A 22,588-nucleotide genomic window follows, 5' to 3' on the forward strand; every position below is an offset into this window, starting at 1 on the left:
ATCAAGGATGCAATTACAATTACGTAGAATCCTGTTTATTACCAGAAAAAAAGATAATATAACAAAACATAACAACAATCTGGTTTCGCCGCAAACTGGAAAGCATACAAATATTTTCTTTTCGTATGCGTCCAATTTGTTGTTGTGTAGAATGAGTCGTTTTAATTTGCAACTGGTGAAACTGGTAAATCTTAAGTATGATATATTTGTCAGAGGTTATTTCGTTCAGAGTTATTATAGATAAATGCAGTGTGTAATCAATGGTCCACAGGTGCAGCAGACGGGACGGTGAAGTGGCTGCTGATGCCAGAGCTGTGACAAACCCTCTGGAGCTCTGTCTGCAGGGAGCCTCACTCACGATTGACTGTCCGGTGAGTAAGGACATAAATGATGGCTTGTGGAATTGATTTTGGATGATTTGCACTAAGTAGCAGCATTGGTTCTTGGAGTATGTTCATGGTGTTTTGTTTCTGGTGCACTGAATGTGGTCTCACGCCCCTATGTTCTGATAATGTTCTTTACATGCCATAAAATGACACTGCCCTGTGTACCTGGGCCCTAACAACCCACAGTGTACTTTCAAGCCACTTTTCAGCGGTATGGCCCGGGGCGTGGTGGCTCGCTTTCGGCTCTCGGAACACTTTAGCGTGAGAGACTGGACAAGAGAGAATGTAGACTCGGGTGAGATGAAACGGCAGAGTAGTAGATATTACATAAAAATATCATACCTCCCTAAATGCTGACTTTATCTTGTGATTAACCGCTGTGAAATAAATACAGAAAAAAGCTAATAATAAACCGGCAGATTGATCTAAACCTATTGATTTGTCCCAGTTTTATACAAAATATGTCCCATATACCCACCAATGGTAGAGGGGGAATATATTGACATTTGTTTGTTCAAAATAGAGGATATCTTTCTTGAAAATGAACAGATCTCACAACTGAAACAGCCCCGAATGGATTGAGTGCATGTACCGAATAACCCAAAAGGTTTCACAGTTTTACTATTACACAAAATGTCCACTTTCCGGGACACATATAATTTGAAAAAGTTGAAACCCCAACAGTTCATTTTGGAAAGCTGAGCACCAAAGGACCATATGCACCAATAAATTATCTACTCACAAAAACAAACAAACTGTTGCTGGCGTATGAGCCAAGGGGAGAACAGTACAAAGTGTGCAGCGTTAGCCACAAGAGGGTTGCCACAGACATAGACTTCTATCTAAAGTCAGGCTAAATTAACCTTTCTTCAGTGCCATGGAATCCATTCACTCGTCCAATACTAAACCATACAATTCTTATTGGACTGTAACAATTAATTGATTCATCCTGTCTCGTCAAATATAAAAAAATAAGTGTAAATAAATTCATCATCGTAATTATTATTTGGACTGTACAGACTCCAAAACACACACAAAACAATACTCTTTTAAAACAGACTATTACCACCTTATTAAATAACTGTCAAAAATAATAAAGAATTTCTGATTTTAATCATGAATACACTTTATTCGTAATTATTCCTTTTCCATATTTCAAACTATAATGGTTGATAATGTTTTTTAAAAAGTCTAAAGAAAATCATCTAACTAAACTGATAAACTAATTGTTAGCAACAGCTCTGAGTCTTCCTATTGCTTTTATTATTCCTAATGCTTCCACAAAATGCACCATTTGTTCTCCATTTCAACTGAGCACATGCTTCCTCTGTGCTGGCCTCTTCTTGAGCCCAAGTGCCAGTTAATGCCTAATCCTCAGCCAGAAAAAAAGACAAACAAACACAATTGGTCAGCATCCATCGCCAAGCAACCAATACCGCTGTTATCCAAGACGCAAAACACAACGCTATGTGTTACCTGGATCAAATCTCCTCTGTACTTTCAACCGGTTCAATATCAGCCCAGTAAACGTCCTCTCAACACTGTCTTTCATGGTAAGACTTTTAAGATTGTGATTTGATTTTTGCATTTTAATCACTTGCAAATCTCCCAATATTTACATTGCAAACAACAAATGTAAAAAAAAAAAGACCTATACAAACATGTTTTGAAATGTAAATGTCTTAGTTTAGCAGTTCATATTTACAACTTCTCTCAAATTTGATTGCTCCTGGACCTGTTTTAAATGTGAACTTTGAACTACTATAAAAACATAAATCTAATGACAATTGCAGTGCTTCTTCTGCCAAAAGGCTCAAACTAAACTAGGCTCTGGAGGATGTGCCTATTAGAAGAGCCCATGGTGCCAGGATGCGTTTGTTGTTTGCAGGAGATTATGTCACCTGAAAAACTGCAGCTTTTGCGACTTGTTAATTGCAACCATTCAAATGTCAATTTCAATTTGATTGCTCTCAATCTTCCTGGCCTATAATGCGTCCTGTTTCTCCGCACAGTTTTGCCGAAGCGTCCTTTGTATGCTGCGTCTTAAAAGGATATCCAAAGCGTATTCTGTCGCTGTTATTAGCTGGGCTTTTGGTTTCCCTTCATCAATGGTTATTCAGCCCAAAAGTGTTTGAAGACAGAGATGGTCGCGCCGATCTGAATCGCTTTGATTTTACCTTTGCAACACGGATTCATTCATCTTAATTTTGAGCTGAAATGGAAAGTGACACGTGACCCATCTTGTTTCTGCACTGGTTAGTTTGGTTGTATTGTGGAGAGTAATGCAGAACACATCGCCAAATTGACCCAAAATGTTAACTTTCCAGAGACGCAAATAAAGGTACAGATCAGTTTTTGGTGTGGTACATTCGGTCAAATCTTTATAAGAGAAAGCTTTCGCTCGTCTTTAGTGACTCATAATATGTTCTAGTTTGATGAGGGCAAAAATAAAGAAGAATTTTTTCCCTTGTATTGATTCATCTCAATCTTATTTGTGTGTTGCTCATCCTCAAGTTTGATTTAAGTTTTATGAAATTTGGGAAATAATTCATTACTTTATGTGTTGTGGAGATGCTTTCTCAGATAAAAATAAATACATACTTTTGTATACAAGGATGGATCAGATTTGAGCGTACTACAACCCACCATCATTGTATTTTTAATGAATTCTTATAATCTTCAAGGCTTTAACCCAGCAATCCAATAAATCAGTAATAAAGGTCCATTCAGTTTTCCAAGAATTCCACGTTCACAAAATGGTGCAGAACTTATTTCCAGCTGATGTTGAACATTGCTTACAGACTTCGGGTTTGCTTTTCAGTGTGTTGTTTTGCCTGGGAAATGTGGTATAATCAATGTAATTAGTTTATATGGTAGTCACGGCAACCATAGTCTGTTTACAGCTTGTTCAAGTACTGAGTGAAGTACTGTACATTAGTCTGGGATGCGGTACCATCTTCTAGAGCTGTGCTGATTGGTCCTAAATTTCGAATTAATTTACCCACCTCAAGTTTTCCATTTTTCCAGTCTGTGTCTCATGCTTGTATTGTAGAACCAGATCACTTTTGAACTCCTCTTGAATATGTTGTGCTCTTTGACAGGTTATCTTCCCGCACAGCCCCTGACAGGATCATCTGTTGTCCCCCCAGCCCCGCCTCCAGCCCCGCCTCCATCCCCGCCTCCAGCCCCGCGCCCGCCTGCTCCTCACCCCGAGTGTCCTATTTATACACAGGAGACTCCCCAAGGTCACCAGGGCCCTGTGAACCTCTGCAGGAGCACACTACAGAGAGCATGCATCCCTCTGCACCTGCCTCTACACCTGCCTCTGCACCTGTCACTGCTGAGGCCTGACAGACTGTTGCAGAGACATAATGAGGATGTAGGACCTTGTGGAGATATGTTGCTTTGTAATTATATAGCTTAAGGTGAGTTTAGTTTGGTGGCATATTTTGTTTTGGTAAATGTTGGTATCAATAAGTCAGTAGTCAGTGGATTATAATAAACAATACTTATTATTTAGACCTATAAACTAGAAAACTATCAAGGTTTTGTCAATGGGTACTTACTTTTAAATGTGTATTACTTATCACATTAAATACTAAGCAATCAACATTTACCTGCCATCACAGATTGACGACGTTCCTTAATCAATTTATTAGTTCAACATACAAAACATCCGGCCTGTCCTGTTGGAATAGTTAGGACTTCTAGTAAGTAAATAGTAAGGACATCAGACTTCTTCATTGTGTCCAAGCACCATGTTGGAAACCACTCACTCTCTTTTGCCTGCATCCATTGACAAAGTCTTACTAAGTATAGATCTCGACCTCTTGCTCCAGTCTACAGTGGCAGCCATGAGTTAATCCTCCTCCAGCCTGGGCAGGATGACTGCAGTCTGCCCTGTGGACAACAGCCCAGAGGAGGCTGCGACTGCCACCACCAAGGCCTCCTGTGCCTCGAGGGAGTCAGTACCGACAGGGACCGCGGGGAGCTTAGACACTGCAGACTCTAATGGAGACTCAGTGGAGGGCTCAGCAACAGCAGGAGTGGGCACAGTTCACAGGTTCAGCCGCTGCAGCCGACAGGACAGCTCTGACATCAACACAGATGATGAGGGGGCTACGGTCCGCCGCCTCACGCCTCTGGAGAGACTCAACCTCGACATGTGCCAAGACGACAGGTTATTTATCAATATACCATACGCTTACTTTTATTATTTTATGATAGGTCAAAACCAAGAGATATACATATTTGAAATACAAAATATTAACATGATATTATGTGATGTCTTACAGAATGGTCCGGGAGATGACAGTTGGCAGAAGAATTGGCTTCTATAAAATCAGAGGAGAAATTGGTAGTGGGAACTTCTCCCATGTGAAGCTGGGGATTCATGCCCTGACAAAAGGTGGGCTTTGTTGTCATCACAAAATAATTGCCCAACCAGTACAAAGGTTTAATGTAAAGAGATTTTACACAGCACTTTGTAAGGTAGTTTAAACATTAGTAGTGCAAATCTACCTCCACTCCCCATCTTCCCTTTATTGGATTAGAGCGATGAATTGTCTGATGTGCTGTTTTCATCAATGGGCTACGACAAGTGCGTTGTTATGTTGCAATCAACAAATGAGGATCTGTGGGCTTGGCCAGGGGCTGATTCAGCCACAATGAGACAGAATGTCTGCTGTCCTTGAACAGATGGATTGATTAGAGATCTCCAGTTTCCGTAGCGACGGCTAAAATTGCTGCACGCCTCATCAAAGGCAGAACGGTGCAAGGGGAAAGATTGTGTCTGTGTATGTGAGAGAAAGCCTGTTTATCTGCTCTCAGTTTGTACATGTTTGGGCCAAGCTCTGTATCGATCCAAGTGGTTTCATTTGGCCAAAAATAATGGGAGCTACACATTACGAGTCACATTTTAAATGTAGCCATTGCTGTAACCTATGTCAACTGAAAGTGAGCCTAATGCCACTATGAATAATGTATACTGATGCACAATTAGATATCTCCACACCATTTACCACTTAAGAACTTTTTAGTATTTAGTTACACAGCACCCATTTTGATCCTGTTGGCCATAAAACATTTAGATTATGCAGTGAAGACAGTGACTTATACTTTGGCTATAGCATCGAAATATAAAACAAATCTTATTTGTTTAACTTTTCTAGTTATCTGAAATAATCTCTCACTCTCTGTCAAGCTCTATGTGAAAACTAAGTGGTTAATATGGATAATCCTCTATCAAGAACAAACATTTTTCACAGTTTTGTTATAAACTCAACATTTTTGTAAATATCCCGACTTTACAACGCTTTTATAATGATGAATTACATTAACAAAAAGCTATTATATGTTCTTTTTAACCAGACAAAGTGGCCATTAAGATCCTGGACAAAACCAAATTGGACCAGAAAACACAGAGGCTACTGTCCAGAGAAATCTCAAGCATGGAAAAACTGCATCACCCCAACATCATCCGGCTTTATGAGGTTAGAACCACACATAAGCTCTTTTATATGCACTTAAACATGGCCAACCAACCCGGGGACAACCGTGCCATCCCTAAAGCCAAGCCTGCCATGTGTGCTGCTGTTCCTCTCAGGGTAAAACACAAACAAACTCAAAACTGTGATGGATTTATGACTCAAAAGCAGCCATAGTCCCTAGAGGTGGGCGATATGTTGTATTATATAAATAGATACATATATAATATATAATTATAGATATCGATAACCATATTCAGATGATGATTTAGAATGCATCAGGAATGTTCTATAATTTGTCTGTAAATATCTTGGTTCAGGTTCAAGACATGGGAGATTAAAGCATTATCCTAGTTCACTTCAGTTCAGAAAACTTTATTTAATTCCATTTGCAGTCACAGATCGCAACATAAAAAAGACGACACACATCAGTCCACACGGCTCAAGTGCATCAGCATCGAAGTGCAAATAAGGCATTAAGTGCAAATAAGGCATAAAGTGCAACGGTCTGAAATTATGCACACAGTTTACAACATAAAACAAATAAAAGTAACTTACTATGCCTGATTACAGTCCTCATGCTGTGTTTTGAGGCCGAACGGCAGAAGGAATAAAGGAATTGGCAAATTAATTAGTTTTCCTGCTGAAGCGCCTCCCAGAGGGCATCAGGGAGAATAGCTCTTTATTATTGAACTATAACAGAAGTAAATCCTTAGTTTACGTTTTATTAGTTGTAAATCACAATACTGATCTAAAATGACATAATGTAAATATAAACAGGCCCATTGACTTCCTGTTGAAAACGGCAGAACTCTTCACGGTCACATTTCACTGTAACACTGTAATTTATTGTCAGTTTTTGTTTTTGAAAAGTGGCTACGTGACATTTTAGAACCCTTCTACACAAATAATCACAACTAAGTACAGGGATGTGGGCGGGGATGGGGGGCAGGCGAACACAGGCATTTTCTGAGCACCCGGGCCTCAGTTACAGGACAAAACACGCTTATCTCAAACATGCATAAATCAATCAAAACACAACTTTGAGTGAACTAATGATGACGAAACACTATTGTAACACAATTAAAAGCTCATTAAAGTGATCATGTAAAGTGGCGTATGTCCACTATAAGGCAAGGCAAGTTTATTTGTAGAGCACATTTCATACACAAGGCAATTCAAAGTGCTTCACAGCAGGAAAAATGCATTCAAATCACAAAGAAATTACAGAAACAGAAATACAATAAAATTAACTAAATTCCAACTGATTTTCTAAACTAATAAAATCACAAACAAAAGAGAAGAGTGCAAAGAAAAAATCCTTTCAGTCATATGCGCAGCTAAACAAAACTGTTTTTAGCTTAGATTTGAACATTGTCAGAGTTGAAGCCTGTCTCACATCTTCAGGAAGACTGTTCCAGATTTTAGCTGCATAAAACTGAAACGCAGATTCCCCATGTTTTGTCCTGACTCTGGCACCAGCAGGAGGCCGGTCCCTGAGGTCCTCAGAGTCCGAGATGGTTCATATGGCACTAACATATCCAAGACGTACTTTGGTGCTAGGCCATGGAGAGACTTGTACACAAGCAGAGCTGCTTTAAAGTCTATTCTCTGAGCCACAGGAGCCAGTGCAGAGACCTGAGAACAGGACTAATGTGATCATACTTCCTGGTTCTAGTCAGGACCCGAGCAGCAGCGTTCTGGATGTACTGCAGCTGTTTTACAGCTCGTTTGGAGAGGCCAGTGAGCAGGCCGTTACAGTAGTCTAATCTACTGGAGACAAACGCATGGATAAGTCTCTCTAAATCTGGTTTTGACACTATATTTTTGATTTTGGCAATGTTTTTTAGATGGTAAAAAGCTGCTGATGTTATTGATTTGACGTGGCTATTAAAGTTCAAGTCTGAGTCCATTATTACCCCCAGATTTCTAATTTGGTTTTAGAGCGAGACTCTGGAGGTGACCGCTAACACTTTCTCTTTGTTTCTGTGGGCCAAAAACGATTATTTCAGTCTTGTCTGAGTTCAGCTGGAGAAAGTTGTTTTGCATCCACAAACTGATCTGTTGGATGCAGTGACAGAGTGAATCTACTGGTCCATAGTCACCTGCCGATAGTGAAACATAGATCTGAGTGTCGTCTGCATAATTGTGATAGGACACATTTTCACTGCGTATCAACTGACCTAACGGCAGCATGTAGAGGTTGAACAGAAGGGGACCCAGGACTGACCCTTGGGGCACTCCACAGGTCAGGGTCATGTGGTCTGAGACACAGCTACCAATTTCAACAAAGTACTTCCTGTCTTCCAGATAGGACCTTAACCAGTTTAGGGCAGTGCCAGTGATGCCCACCCAGTCCTCTAGTCTCTGTAAGAGGATCCCATGATCGACAGTGTCAAAAGCAGCACTCAGATCTAACAGAATTAAGACTGAGGCTTTGCCCGTGTCAGTGTTCAGGCGGATGTCATTTGTCACCTTGACAAGAGCAGTCTCAGTGCTGTGATGAGGTCTAAAACCTGACTGAAAAACATCAAATGAGTTGTTTATTAAGAGGAAATCTGTGAGCTGTTGGTAAACAACCTTTTCAAGGACTTTGCCCAAAAATGGCAGATTAGAGATGGGCCGGTAATGACTCAGTACTGCGGCATCAAGACTGCTCTTCTTTAGGAGAGGCTTTATGACCGCAGTTTTCAAAGACATTGGGAATGTTCCAGATTGAAGCGACATGTTAACTATGTGAGTGAATGGTGCTAACAAACTGTTCAGCACAGACTTTAGAAATCTGGTGGGTAACACATCAAGGCAGCATGTAGATGAACTCAGACTGGTGATGATCTCATGGACAGTTTTGTCAGTTACTGGTGCAAAGTGAGTTAGCTCTAAGTGTCTTGGTGGTTTTAGGGTAATTTTTTGCATTGTGGGATTTATAGCATTTTTAATGTCCTGAACTTTGTCATTAAAGAATAATGCAAACTCATTACACTTGGATGTGGAAATGAGTTCTAACGGCAGCTGAGCTGGAGGGTTTGTTAATCTGTTTACTGTGGCAAACAGGACACGCGAGTTGTTACTGCAGCTTCCAATTATTTCAGAAAAATATCTTTCCCTAGTTCTACATAAGATTAGGTTGTACATGTTCAGCTTTTCTTTGTAAATCTCTTTTTGAACCTGGAGCTTTGACTTGCGCCATTTCCGTTCGGCCCTGCGGCACTCCCTTTTCTGTGCCCTGACCGAATCATCATTTCTCCACGGCGCCTTCTGCTTATTTTTAACCATTTTAGCCTTTATAGGGGCGATGGTGTCCAGAACATTCAAAACACTAGATGTAACAGAGTTCAACAAATCATTTACATTAGAACATGAGACATTTTCAAAGTTTATCATTTCCATAAACAGTGCACCTGTGCCATCACTTATGTGTCTCCTCTGAACAACTGCAGGACCAACCGGAGGTTGGGGAGAAACAGACAGGTCAAAGAAGACACAGAAATGATCAGACAGAGCAACATCGATCACATTAACATTTGAAATATTTACCCCCTTTGTAATTATGAGATCTAGAGTGTGTCCTTTGCTGTGGGTGGGGCCTCTCACATGCTGAGTAAGACTGAAGGTTTCAAGGACAGCATCAAGCTCTTTAGCGTTTCTGTCACAAACATTATCAACATGCACGTTGAAATCACCTGTAATGACCAAACCATCAAAGTCTGTGCATATGACTGAAAGCATCTCAGTAAAATCATCAATAAAACTTTGGCAGTGCTGGGGAGGCTTGTATAAAACAATGAAGAGAATGGATGGAGACCGTTTTAGCTCCATTTTAAAGGATACATACTCAAATGATGAAAACACCCCAAAAGACAACCTGCGGGTAATTATTTCATCTCTAAAGACAGCACAGACTCCACCCCCTTTTTTGTTTTCTCGTGTTTCAGATTCAAACTTAAAGTTGGGTGGAGCAGATTCTATCAGAACTACATTTCCTGTGTTTTTGTCAAGCCATGTTTCAGTTAAAAACATAAAATCAAGATTATAAGAAGAAATAAAATTATTAATTAAGAGAGATTTGTTACATAAGGATCTGACATTTAGCACAGCAAGTTTCAAACTAGTTTCAGTGGGACTGGGCTTTATCTTTTCACAGGGAATATGAATCACATTTCTCAGATTGGGCCTGACTCGCATTTTGTTTTTCCATCTGTGTGATGATGTGACTACAGAAATAGCACTAGGGGGGGCTCTTTTTACATAGGGCCCCGGGTTGGTTTGATTTTTAATGTGACAATAAGTCCCGGCAACGCTGAGACCCAGTGCATCCTAGCTATGGGAGATACCAGGTCGAGGTTGGATGGGTGGTGGGGCTTTTGTAGCCAAGGAGAGTTTGGGACCAGGTGAGAGGCGAGGGGGGATGGGTGGTGGGGCTTTTGTTGGTGTAGTCGGCATAGCCCTTGCTATATTGGGCGTGAGTGGAGCCATCTTAATGCCTGATTTGATCAGACTTTCAAAATGGCTGGGAAGGCCCATGGGTGAGAGTGGAGATGAGAAGGAGAATGATGAATCTTTAGTGGGAGTAGATGTTGCAGGGGGAACCCAGGGCTGGTGTGAAGGCAGGGGCGATGACAGGGATGTTGTTGGGCTTGTCACAGATGGGTCTAAGGCCTTTGAAGATTGTTCCTTTGCTGGAGGCGGTGGAGGTGAATGTGGAGCAGCTGGAGCTGAATCCTTTGCTGGTGGTGGTGGAGCAGCTGCTGATGAATCCTTTGGTGGAGGCTGAGGTTGTGGTGCTTTTGATGTTGAAACATTGGCTCGGTCTCTGGCTGAGGGAGCAGGAATTCTTCTCTCATTCCTCTCTTCTCTAACTATCTGCTCTGGACCCTGTCCAGGCCCAGTCCAATGCCTCAGAGCGTGGAGCAGGTTCTCTGTCAGCACCCTCACTCCACCTCTGCATAGGTGGGGGCCATTTCTCTTAAACAGGTCCTCTCGTTTCCAGAATAGATAGAAGTTCTCAATGTAGTGTAGTCCTCTCGGGGAGCACTCTTTGGACAGCCATGTGTTCAGCTGAAGAAGCCGGCTAAACTTGTTTATCCTCCTGTCGATGTTTGGAAGAGGTCCACTTATGAAAGTTTTGATTTCCATTTTATCAAGCACGTCGAATAACTTCAAGAAGTCTTTTTTCAAAACTTCAGTCTGTTCCCGCCGCATGTCCACTGCACCCACGTGCACAATCAGCTGTTTAGCTCCTCCATGCTTAGCCATAATATTTGGAAGGAGTGACGTTATCTCAGAAACAGTGGCGCTTGGAAAAGAATGTGTGTTTATCTTTTCATGTGTCATGTGACTTATCGCGCCGTCCCCAACTAAAACAATCTTGACCTTGGCTCCTGGCACAGATCCTCCTCGCTGTATTTTGGCCACGTCATCTTTCCTTTTTTCATTTCATTTCATCTCTGAAAGTGGTAAAAATCTGTTGGTGAGCTGTATTTTAGGTGACTTCACGTTATCTTTGTATCGTTTAGGCTTTGCTCCAAGTTTGTTCCAAGAAACAGCCTGGTCTTTCTGGTTTTTAGACAGTTTTGGAAACGACACAGAGTCACTGCGGTTTAGGTTGAAAGTAGCAGTTTTTCTTGTAAAAAGTGTGCTCTTCTTACCGTCGGTTGACACAGGAATGGTATCGTGAAGAACTTTTTCAGATTCCAAAACAAATATCCGTGTTTTCAGCTCATTTATTTCTTGTTGATATTTCCGACTGCGTTCACAGTCTTTCTCACTTCTTCTCCCGGACATGTCGCTGGCGTCAGATATGTCGTTAAAACTGGAAAAATGTTCTTAAAACCTTGGTTTACTTGAAAAAGTCTAAAGCAAAAATGTTTGGAAGACAAAAACTGATTAAAAAGCAAAATAGATAAGGAAAGCAGCGATAGCAAGCGGAGCGAGCAAAAAAGCGTGTGCACTCTTCGGAAGCAGGAAGATTAGAGAGATAAGAATATGATCCGAGTTGCCAACGATACATTTGTCCTTCTGGAGCTCCGTTAGGAGTTAAAGTCACACTCCCATTCTCTTTGAGCAGGTCTTTACAATGTAGTTAGGATTAATTTGATCTTTGACTAACTAGATGTTTCTGTTTCTTTTTGAAGTAATTCATTTTTAAGAGTTCCTTTCACGATATTTTACATTTACTTCTACTAACCACCTCTAACGCTTACCTTTTGAATTACTGCATGTGGATTTGGGATATGTGCTTTCACAATGAGCCCAATTGTTCGCTCCTTTGCCCTGGTCAGGTTGTAGAGACGTTGTCGCGGCTGCACCTGGTGATGGAGTACGCAGGAGGCGGCGAGCTCTACACCAAGATCACCACAGAAGGAAAGCTGTCTGACGCCAACAGCAAGATTGTCTTCGCTCAGATTCTCTCTGCCGTCAAACACATGGTCAGCACACAAATATTCAAATCAAATACGAGTGTAAAGTACAGCCATCAAATGTCGCCCTTTCTTTACGGGTCGTCTTCCGCAGCACGAGAACAACATCATCCACCGTGACCTGAAGGCAGAGAATGTGTTCTACACCAGCAGCTCTTGTGTCAAAGTGGGGGACTTTGGCTTCAGCACTCTGAGCCGCCGTGACGAGACTCTCAACACGTTCTGTGGCTCCCCCCCGTACGCCGCCCCCGAGCTCTTCCGGGACGAGCACTATTTGGGCGTTTATGTGGACATCTGGGCCCTGGGAGTCATGTTGTTCTTCATGGTGACTGGGACCATGCCTTTTAGAGCGGACACCGTAGCCAAACTGAAGAGGTGCATCCTGGAGGGGGCGTACGTGCTGCCCCCCTGGGTGTCCGAGCCGTGCCAGAGGCTGATCAGAGGGATCCTTCAGCCCATCCCGAGTGACCGCTGCACAGTGGAGCAGATGATGGGCTGTGAGTGGCTGCTGCCTGTTGACTTTCCCAGAGCCTTAGAGCCCTTCAAACTGGACCCGTTGTACTTGGCAGAGGGTGACGCCTCTGAACTGACAGATGAAGAGAGGAAAGTGAAAGAATCCTTAGAAACATTAGGAATCACATCTGAACACGTCCTGAATAACCAGGGCAAAGACTGTCGCAGCTCCATCACTGGGGTCTACAGGATCCTGCTGCACCGCGCTCACCGGAGGAGGGCTGTGGACAGTGTTCCTGTGGTCACACGAGTGGCCCCGAACACAACCGCCAATAAGAAAGAGAAACTAAAAGTGTACCGCAGTTTAAGACACACGTCCAAACTGTGTGTAATTCTGTAGAATAAGAAGTGAATAATCTAGGCAGCATGAGTAGAAAACCAATAAGTTGCATAGCAGTTTAGGAGTTGGCTTTAAAAACATAAAGTTGAATTATTCTGTAGCTTCTGAAATCTGGGATTTCATAACTTTTTATAGTAACTTAACTAGTCTCTGTGAGAATGTTGATTATGGTGAGTCAATTTTGTCTCGTGACAGAGAAGGGTATCATCAAAACACAAATCTGTATTTATTTACGTTATTTATTAAGCCTTATGCTTCATCAACATATAAAAAAATCATCAACAAGTTGCTTCATTAACGACACAGTATCTTTTGCCTTTTACGGTCATGTGATCAGTTTAAATACTTAATAACGTTTACTGGTCAAACATGCATGTTTTATTTACCTGCTGTTCATATTCATCCAGACTCAAATAAATGAATCAAAAATATCAAAGGCTTCACTGGTGGTGTGGTTTTCAAAATGCAATGCTGTTTAATGTGCCCTGAGGAAACACATACAGGGTAGAGCACAACATCAAATAGTATAAAAATGATACACTTTAAGTTTCAGTTTTATCAATCGTAACACACAAAGAGAAACTGGAATAATAATCTTTAGGTTCCAAAGTGTCATGACAAATCAAAACTAAATATGAGCTCTTTTGAATGGGAAAAAGTCATCAAAATGTTCCTAAAAAACATGAATGCCAACATATTACAATGTTGAAAATCAGAACTCTGGAAAAAAAGACAATGTTTCTATGTAAATCACCCGTTGTATACCGTTCATGTGGCATTAATGAATCTTAATGGTCTTAATGGTTGTGCAGCACTAAAGCGGCACAGGTGGTCGCACTAGTAGAGCAAAGACGGAGAATACTCGGGTTGTTCTACGTGTCGGACTACAACTCCCAGAAGCCCTGACGCCAAGCGGAAGTCAGACCTGCCTCTTCCGCCTCTGCGCCGTGTGACGCAATTTCTGCCTCGTTGGAAGGTGCTTTCGCCTGAGCGCAGGAGCAGTGGGCGGATCTGCGGACAAACGTCGAATACACACCTCAACCACCACGGGACACACACTCCAATGCTATTTCCACGTCTGGCCTAAAACGGTAAGATTTTTCACATCCAGATTATTTAGTGTTTGGCAGAGATAACTATGTTTAGCTGTGCCAATAAAGACCACACCCTCCCAAAGTCTGGATTATGAGACAAAACGCGGCTGTGAATCGGTTAAATACACGATCACGCTGTAGTTTCTCGACATTAAACGACTGTAAAGCAAATGTGATGTAGTTTAGTTGCATTTTTCTTCCTTAGTGGGTCACTGCATAACATGTAGGTCACGTTATTTATTTATTTTTGTCCTGCTGTAGCCCACTGTCTGCAAGTCAGTCATTATTATGCAGGAGGAAACGGTTTCTATCCATGTGTCACATCGTGCTCCCTACATTTGCATTTGTACTCCGTGTGCAATGCAATATTATTCAAATGAGACGTGTTTTAGTGGGTTTAACAGTGATTTGTTTTGGTTTTGGTACATTAAAGAGACATCTTGTGACAAAGGCATGCGGATGTGGGGGCGGGGCGCAATAAACGATGAGGTCATTAAAAAAACTCTGACCTTGTTGCTAAATAATAATAATAATAGTAGTAATAATAATAATAATCATAATAATACAAATAATAAAGTCTGAAGAATAAAAGTCTGAAGGATAAAGTGTAAAGTCTAACGTACAACTACAGTGGATGGCGGTAATATAACACTTGTATACCAACTGCCATAAAACACCAAAGAAGAAGATGATGATAATAATGTTGTTTACATAATACTTTACGTGCTTCACCATCAAAACATGACGCATTACCATAATAATTTGAATATCTGTTGATTTAAATTACATTAATTAAATATCTGTTTTTCTAGTTATCAGTTAATTTAGGCTAAAAAACACCTTAATCATAATGCACAGATGGTTTATTAAGAATGATTCAAGTCTAGTAACTACTTACTTAAGGGTTAATGGCATTAAATAGTTACTAAGCCTGAACCATTCTTAATTAACAATTTCTTCATTGTGAATTAAATATTTGCTTGGTATTGAAAGTGTAATATTTATGATTATTATGAATAATAATGTTTATAATGGATTATTAAAATATATACATTATTATTGCACATCAAAAGTTGTTACATTATTAATAAACATAGTAAAAATAAAAAAGGTAATTGTAATCAAATAGTGACTATTCCTAATACCATTGTGAGCATGCTTTTAGATTAATTATAGGGTAAATCTTGTACCAAATAAATGCAGCAAGTTTATGGCCACCATTGTTTTTCTTTTAGAGTATGTGTTTGTGAGCTGTTTTAAAAGGAATATACCTAGAGCTTTGTCTGGAGCTTTTGAAACAGAAGTTTTGTCTGTTTCATAATTTCTTAATGAAAAGAAGGTATTTTAAAGTCTCCCTGTGCAAACCTCTACTGAACATGCTGCTTTATCACACTACACCAGACAGCTTTTACACACCAAAGCTGCAGCGCCCTCTACCGCCCGGAACGAGGATCTCAATCATTGCAATAACATATGCCACGTGGACATATTTCTGACGTAATGTGTTGGTTTTGTTGCCTATAGTTACAGACTTTTGCAGCAGATGTCGCTGACTGAAGCACTCCCGGACATGGAGGGGACAGATCTGTTAGGACTGCTGTTCCACGACGGTGCGGACGGATCTACAGAGCCTTTGTTTTCAGATTCGAACGAGCTCATCGAATCCTGGCTGTCTGAACAAGATGTAAGAGAACTATTTGGATACAACATGATATCTTTCTTTACAGATTGCAAAATTATACTTAGGCCCGCAATTATGTTTGCTTATTCCATTGATATTTGTGTATCCCTACCTTTTTAATTTATTATTATTATTATTATTATTATTATTATTATTTGTTATCAGCCTTCAATGTACAATGGTGATTCAACACACAATTTTACCATAAGCTTTGTGTGTACATAATCCTGTATAACTATGAAGTTTAGTGTTGACGTAACATAAAAAGTTCCATCACTTGTCTTGATTTCTTAGTTCTTTAATCGTTTAATGTAGTGGTTCTCAACCTGGGGGTCTCGCAATTATTTCAGGGGGTTCCAGGGTGTTTATAGGGGAAAAACTGGATGCCATAGTCTAAAACAAGGCTTGAACCACCAACAAAATTTACCTCGGTCCGTGTCCTGAAAAAAACAACTGCATTTGTATGGAGGTTATTCTAAGGCAGGGCAAGTTTATTTGTAGAGCACAATTCGTACACAAGGCAATTCAAAGTAATTCACACAACAGGAAAAAAGATGCATTAAAATCAGAAAAACATGACAGAAATCACAAAACCTTAATTTCTATTCATTCAACTTATCCTAAGCCAGCTAGCCTACATTCTATATCCCTGTTTTCCTCTTGCAGATCCTGCCTGACCTGGACACTGAAGACTTCCTGTCCCGCCTGTTGGACGAGGACATGGACGCAGTGTGTCCCTCTCACTCTCCTCTGGGCAGTGACAGTGGCATCTCTGACGACAGCAGCGGAGGAGGGCACCACAGCAGCGACATGGTGCCCAGTCCGAGCTACTCCCAACCCAGCCCGGTGCACTCGGAGCCCGGCCCCGCGACCCCCGGAGAGGTCCACCTGGAGAGCCACGAGGCGCTGATGGTCCAAGCCGATCACAGCTACTCTCTGCTGCAGGGCCCAGACCGGGACCTGGACGAGCTGCAGAGTGTCCGGGCAGAGAAACTGGACACAGACGTCTTCATTGATTTAGGTACAACTACATCACGTTTCTGGTGGAGGGTACGCCACCTGCTCGTCGCCATGAATCTGTTTAGCCTAAACATTTCTACAGTATGTCAAACAAGTCTATTTCCAAGGAACCACAAACGTGACACCACCAGTAGAATGCATATTTTAAAGATATTTCTTTCAGCAATAAATAAACCTATTGAACAAATGCAAAAGAGACGAGTGAAATGCCACGCTGTGGAACATTTCAAGCAAAACAAAAACACCCTCTTGTTAGACCCCATAAGCTACACAGTGCAATGGAGCCACTGGAGTAATCGTGACTAGTCAACTATTAAAAACATGGTAATCATATTTTTTATCAGAATTATTACTGGACCATACAGAAAAAATAATTAACTTTCTGATTTTCATAAGTACCCTTTATTCCTAAATATTCACCAAAAGCCATCAGTCACCATATTTCAAATCTCATACACTTAAAATAATGGTTAGTTGCAGCTCTCTAGTGCACCTTTCAGAGGTTTTGTAGAATCAAAAGTTTGTAACAATCAGTTTATTCAGCAATGTACAGTTTGTCTTTATTTTTGGTAACTGCGCTCGGATCCTTATGACAAACAGTAGTAAGAGAAGATTGTGTCCTAGTGGTAATTATTTGATAGTATAGTAGTACAAATGTTTAAATAGTTAAAGGAATTGATGATGATGATGGCCATTGTTATTACAAAAACAATAAGAATGGTTTGTGTGGTTCACTTGGGCCCAGGTATTTATTTATTGATTGGATCACCAGACTATTCTTCATGGGATCCAAGTGAACATGGAAACAGCTGGAGTAGAAAACTCAGAACAAGTTGTAATAAAATAGATGTGTTAATCAAAGGTTCAGCGATGTTAAAGTGGTGTTTTTGTCCCCCTCAGATGACCTGGTTGGTGAGGACATGGAGGAAGAGGAGGACGTCACTGCTGAGCTGCCTTGTACTCTGGACATGGCCGATGACCCACTGCTCAAACAAACAGAACAGGTTTGGCTTGTTTTTCCTCCTCTCTGTGACATCAGGACTGTATCAACCAAGACGCAGTCGGTTAAATACGCAACAAGTTCAAATGGAACACGTCACTTTTTTCCACAACATTCAACAATCTAATGAATGACGTTAAACTCTGTAACTCTGTCTTTATGGAAGTGTTATAGTTACATTTGTTTTGATGGAGACAAGCCGGTGGAAGAAAAGTTACATAGTGCCCCTTTCATTAGAATCAGAATCAGAAAAGGTTTATTGCCATTGTCAATGAACAGAAGTCACAAACATAGGAACTTGGATTCTGTTTAGAAAGAATTTAAAAGTACACTTTCTTTTCCAGTTCCTGTTCAAAGAGATCGTGCTCACAGAGGAGGAGAAGCGTCTTCTGGCCAAAGAGGGCGCCACTATTCCAGCACACATGCCCCTCACAAAGGTAACATATTGGGATCTGACTTGCATTACAATGCAACAATTTAGTGATTGTCAAAGTAGTTGATGCGCTGATACTTTGTTCCTTTTACTAGGATAAGAGTATTTGTGTGGTTAAGGCTGTGAGCAGGTCAACTGCTCCCAGTCTGGTTGTGAAAAGGCGCTCTTTGTATAACAGGCCGAGGAGAGGACACTGAAGAGGGTCAGGAGGAAGATCCGCAACAAGCAGTCCGCCCAGGAGAGCCGCAAGAAGAAGAAGGTCTATGTGGACGGACTGGAAAACAGGTGGGACTTTTTTAAATTGAGGAGTTATTAGGCATTCAAGGGCTTCATGGTGCAGCTGTTTTATATACTGTTGCCTGGTTTAATATATAAGCAAATTGGCATCATGTAAATTCCGATGACTCATTCTTGAGAAATTCCTAAAATAATATATATATTTTTTAAAGAGAAAATCACACTTTGTTTTTTCTCTAAATTGTTAGTAGGATAAACTACAACATATATATTTTTTCTTCTCAATTGTAAAGTCAATAAGTCTGTCTGTGTTTTTCCAGGGTTGCCATCTGCACAGCGCACAACCTGGAGCTGCAGAAGAAAGTCCAGATGCTCCAGAAACAGAACATGTAAGAGCCACGTCCTTTTATACTGACGGGAAATGGTTTAAGGGTTGAAAAGAGGGAGAAAAGAATCCAAAAAAGTCCCCTAATTGATATTGTTGCAAGGATGTCAAACTATTGCTATTACTACTTATGACTGAAAGGATTTTTTCTTTGCACTCTTCTCTTTTGTTTGTGATTTTATTAGTTTAGAAAATCAGTTGGATTGATAATTTTTAATTTAGTTAATTTTATTGTAGTTAATTTTTATCGTTGCACTCTGCTCTTTTGTTTGTGATTTTATTAGTTTAGAAAATCAGTTGGATTGATAATTTTTAATTTAGTTAATTTTATTGTATTTCTGTAATTTCTTGCATTTTTCCTGCTGTGTGAAGCACTTTGAATTGCCTTGTGTATGAAATGTGCTCTACAAATAAACTTGCCTTGCCTTGCCTATTGCGCACACGGACAATAAATCAATGTTGTAATGTTTGGGAATAATAATGATAATAATGAGCAATTCTGAAATGTGTCCAAATCAGATGATAAAGAAATCTGTTTCAAAATGGCTTTGAATTGAACGGAAAACCAAATAACATCTTCACACTTGTAGTAAAATGTTCTCTGACGGTTTTTGTGCTGTTTTCCCTTCCCAGATCGTTGGTGGAGCAGCTGAAGAAACTCCAGTCCATGGTAAAGATGTCCACGTTGAAAGCCAGCACCACCAGCACATGTGTTATGGTAAGAGCCGTAGAACACACAGGGCCGTTGCCGTGGTCGCCGTCGCTAGCGCGCTGTGTGAGCCGATACTGTGCCGTGGCTAACTTTGTGTCTGGGACTTTCCTTTCAGGTGTTCCTGTTGTCCTTCTGCCTCATCATCTTTCCTTCTGTCAATCCCTTTGGCAGCAAACCAGATCAAAAGGAGCTGTACACCCCGTCCTCGGGTAAGACGACCCTTTGAAAAGGTTTAACAAAGATTTACCGCCGACTTTCAGCAATAAAAGCGGAGGGTTTTCGATTAACAAAAATGTTCACTTTCAAAAGAACATGATTGTTGCGGACAGAATACATTAAAAGTGCTCCTGACTCGCTTTTTAGACTTATTGACTTTGCAAAGGATAATGAAATGAGGAAGAAATATCTACAACATGAGCTAATCTGTTTGGGAATGAAAGGGAAATTCGCCTTGTTTAAAAAATGAAATGAACAGCAGAGCAAATTTCTTTTTAGGAATTCCTTGAGCAATTCTGTGTCACTTTCAGTTCGACAGATATCAAATGTATGTTTTTATTTTTGCAAAGGAAGATGTAAAATAAATTGAAAGTTGTTGTCGAGCACACACAACATTGACACAAATCACTAGTTCCTTTTTTGTTTTTCTCAATTAATCATTTAATCCAAACACGTACTGCGTTATACTTTTTATTTAATATTATGCGGGACATGCAGTAAATGTAAATAAGCATTTTGAATTTTTTCATTAAAACAACACTTTAACCACTGCACAATTTAGTCTTTTTCATTCTTATATTCTCATTTCTTCCTTTCTTTCCAGTCATCTCCAGGACCTTGCGCTCCCTGCCTCCGGACAGCGATTCCGTTCCATACTTCGAGCCTGAAGACGACGACGTCATCTTAGTGCCCCAGGAAGTAGAAAACGCTTTGTTCGCCGGCGTCCAGACGAACCACACTCCAGACTACCAGCATGTCGAGCAGCCCGACTCCGAGACAAACGTCAAAAGCAACTCATCTGCGGACTTCCCCAATCCCGGCCAGGCTCTGGACATCAAACCCGGGCAGGCAGGTGGCGGGGACACGATACAGGAAGGCCCCGTAGATAAGGTGTCTGCCTCTGCCGTGGCTTATGAGGTACAAAACTCCAAAGAGAACTGGATAGAGAGAAATCCCCCGTCTGTCATATTACAACAGCACCGTTCAGATGAGATGTAGTACACGAGGTGCGCCAGAAGAGGGAGCTATATCATTTGAGCTAGGGACGTTTGTAAAAAGATGCAAGGGGAACTTTATGGTATTTATCTAGGCTTTCTATCTCTTCTTCCCCATTTTAATCAACTCTTGGTGTACTACTGTTACTCCATTTGCACTTTGATCTATCTTCTTTTGAGGCAGGACAACTTTGATGAAGATTCCCCAGTTTCTTTACTGGATCAGCTACCTAAAAAGATATTGACATTGTGTGAACATCATCAAAAAATGATAATGCAAATGTGTCCTAGAGTTTATTGAATGAAGTAACAGCAATCATGTCCATGCCATACAAGTCCAGGGATAACTTTGATAGACTCAAAGTGGTAACTAGGGCTGCACTAGAGTAGGAAAACACATGCAGTACTGTGTGTTTGAAGATGAACATGTTCTGTAAAGTAAAACGCCAACTTTTACTAGAGAACTAAAAAAGTCACTTTAACGGAAACCCTTTATTGTGCTAACCTCTAGAGGGCACAAAGCTAAGCTAAACTAAATTATTTCTAAACAGCACTTTTTTTATCTGAACATTTGTTTTGGACTTTTTCAGGGAACTAATAATGAAGTTACAGCCATATCTCTGTGACGTGATATTGCTGTAACATGTATGTGCAGCCCTGGTGGTATCAGCCCTCACCATTAATCGTAGTAGAAGAATGCTGCTTTAACCTCATGATGCTTGACCTAACGTGGTTGCTGGACCACTGTGATACTTCAGCCATTGCAGGACATTTGGCCACGTAGAAGACTTGTAAAGGTATTAGTATTTCCCTTGTAACAAGGGTGTCATGCTTCTTTCATTTTTGGAATGCTTCTTTTTATTCTTTTAATTATTTTTTTATTTTTGATGTTGTACAGTGAAGCAATGAGTAATGCAAACTCTAGTTTAAGCAGATGCCAAACCATTGACCATGCAGTAGTTGTCAGACCCCTCACTCGTTTTCCCTTAATTGGGGCACCTCTCGTACTGTGTAGGCCGTACGCCTTGAGACTAGGCACTGGAAAAAGGGATTTGATACGTAAAGTGTCCGTAAAGTGTCGCAGTAAAGTATGTCCAAAAATGTAATGAACTGTTTTTGTCAGTGAGGCATTTTTTGTTATGTTTTTATGAATATTTTTGTCATTATTGGTATTTACCATAATCTTGTTTTCGGAACAGTACCTCTGAGATTTTACATGTGATCAAGCACTGGCGTTTGGCATTGTGTAAATAAGCTATGATTGTCACTTGGCTGTACATTTGAATTGTTTATGTATAAGACATGTCTGGACGTCTATAATAAACCTTTTATACATCAACAACTGCCTTTTATTTACCATATAAACAAGGAGAGCATGTCATTAAGTGCACAGAGGAGTGATACGGTGATTTAAAAAGTTTGTCTTGGATCTAATCCTGAAACAATCTGTTACTTTGAGATCGTCATAAAGTGATGGTTGAGTGCAGCGCTGCTTTAAACACTTCCTGTCACATGATCTGAGTGACAGCTGGATTTTACCAAATACAATGAAGTGTGAACTCTCAAAAGCAGTGGAAGACTTTGAGTTACCACTTTATGACATGAAAATATACTAATAGATAATGAGATGTGAAAAGATTGTGTGTGGAGTAAGGAGTACTTTTACGGACT

General features: G+C 40.6%; 2 protein-coding genes across 3 annotated transcripts; both read left to right on the plus strand.

The window, feature by feature from the left end:
* Positions 1–287: 287 nt before the first annotated feature.
* Positions 288–13,468, plus strand: nim1ka (NIM1 serine/threonine protein kinase a). 2 transcript variants are annotated; one of them, XM_072432600.1, is made up of 7 exons: positions 288–371; positions 3,488–3,811; positions 4,226–4,566; positions 4,682–4,794; positions 5,757–5,878; positions 12,154–12,300; positions 12,386–13,468. In XM_072432600.1, the coding sequence occupies exons 3-7, from the start codon at positions 4,271–4,273 to the stop codon at positions 13,142–13,144; spliced, it is 1,437 nt and encodes a 478-aa protein (XP_072288701.1). In that variant the 5' UTR covers positions 288–371; positions 3,488–3,811; positions 4,226–4,270; the 3' UTR covers positions 13,145–13,468. The 2 variants fall into 2 exon arrangements, with proteins under 2 accessions (XP_072288701.1, XP_072288702.1); XM_072432601.1 differs by lacking the exons at positions 288–371; positions 3,488–3,811 and having other exon boundaries at positions 4,179–4,566.
* Positions 13,469–14,088: 620 nt separating this feature from the next.
* Positions 14,089–22,259, plus strand: creb3l3l (cAMP responsive element binding protein 3-like 3 like). The gene is made up of 10 exons (XM_072432678.1): positions 14,089–14,235; positions 15,763–15,922; positions 16,586–16,940; positions 17,840–17,943; positions 18,284–18,376; positions 18,551–18,657; positions 18,930–18,998; positions 19,628–19,712; positions 19,822–19,915; positions 20,527–22,259. Exons 2-10 carry the CDS (start codon positions 15,782–15,784, stop codon positions 20,919–20,921), a joined length of 1,443 nt encoding a protein of 480 aa, XP_072288779.1. The 5' UTR covers positions 14,089–14,235; positions 15,763–15,781; the 3' UTR covers positions 20,922–22,259.
* Positions 22,260–22,588: the final 329 nt, after the last annotated feature.

Source organism: Eucyclogobius newberryi, unplaced genomic scaffold (assembly GCF_026437365.1).
Source record: "Eucyclogobius newberryi isolate DKJ021-1_F unplaced genomic scaffold, fEucNew1.0.hap1 SCAF_6, whole genome shotgun sequence".
Classification (NCBI taxonomy): domain Eukaryota; kingdom Metazoa; phylum Chordata; class Actinopteri; order Gobiiformes; family Gobiidae; genus Eucyclogobius; species Eucyclogobius newberryi.

What these genes read in the sequence shown, in the direction of transcription:
- nim1ka (XM_072432600.1), top strand. Translation starts at nt 4,271, where the DNA reads ATGACTGCAGTCTGCCCTGTGGACAACAGCCCAGAGGAGGCTGCGACT. An exon ending in GATTCATGCCCTGACAAAAG is followed by an intron (nt 4,795 to 5,756) that starts GTGGGCTTTGTT and finishes CTTTTTAACCAG; the next exon opens with ACAAAGTGGCCATTAAGATC. An exon ending in ACATCATCCGGCTTTATGAG is followed by an intron (nt 5,879 to 12,153) that starts GTTAGAACCACA and finishes TGCCCTGGTCAG; the next exon opens with GTTGTAGAGACGTTGTCGCG.
- creb3l3l (XM_072432678.1), top strand. Translation starts at nt 15,782, where the DNA reads ATGTCGCTGACTGAAGCACTCCCGGACATGGAGGGGACAGATCTGTTA. An exon ending in TGCTCAAACAAACAGAACAG is followed by an intron (nt 17,944 to 18,283) that starts GTTTGGCTTGTT and finishes TTTCTTTTCCAG; the next exon opens with TTCCTGTTCAAAGAGATCGT. An exon ending in GTGGACGGACTGGAAAACAG is followed by an intron (nt 18,658 to 18,929) that starts GTGGGACTTTTT and finishes GTGTTTTTCCAG; the next exon opens with GGTTGCCATCTGCACAGCGC.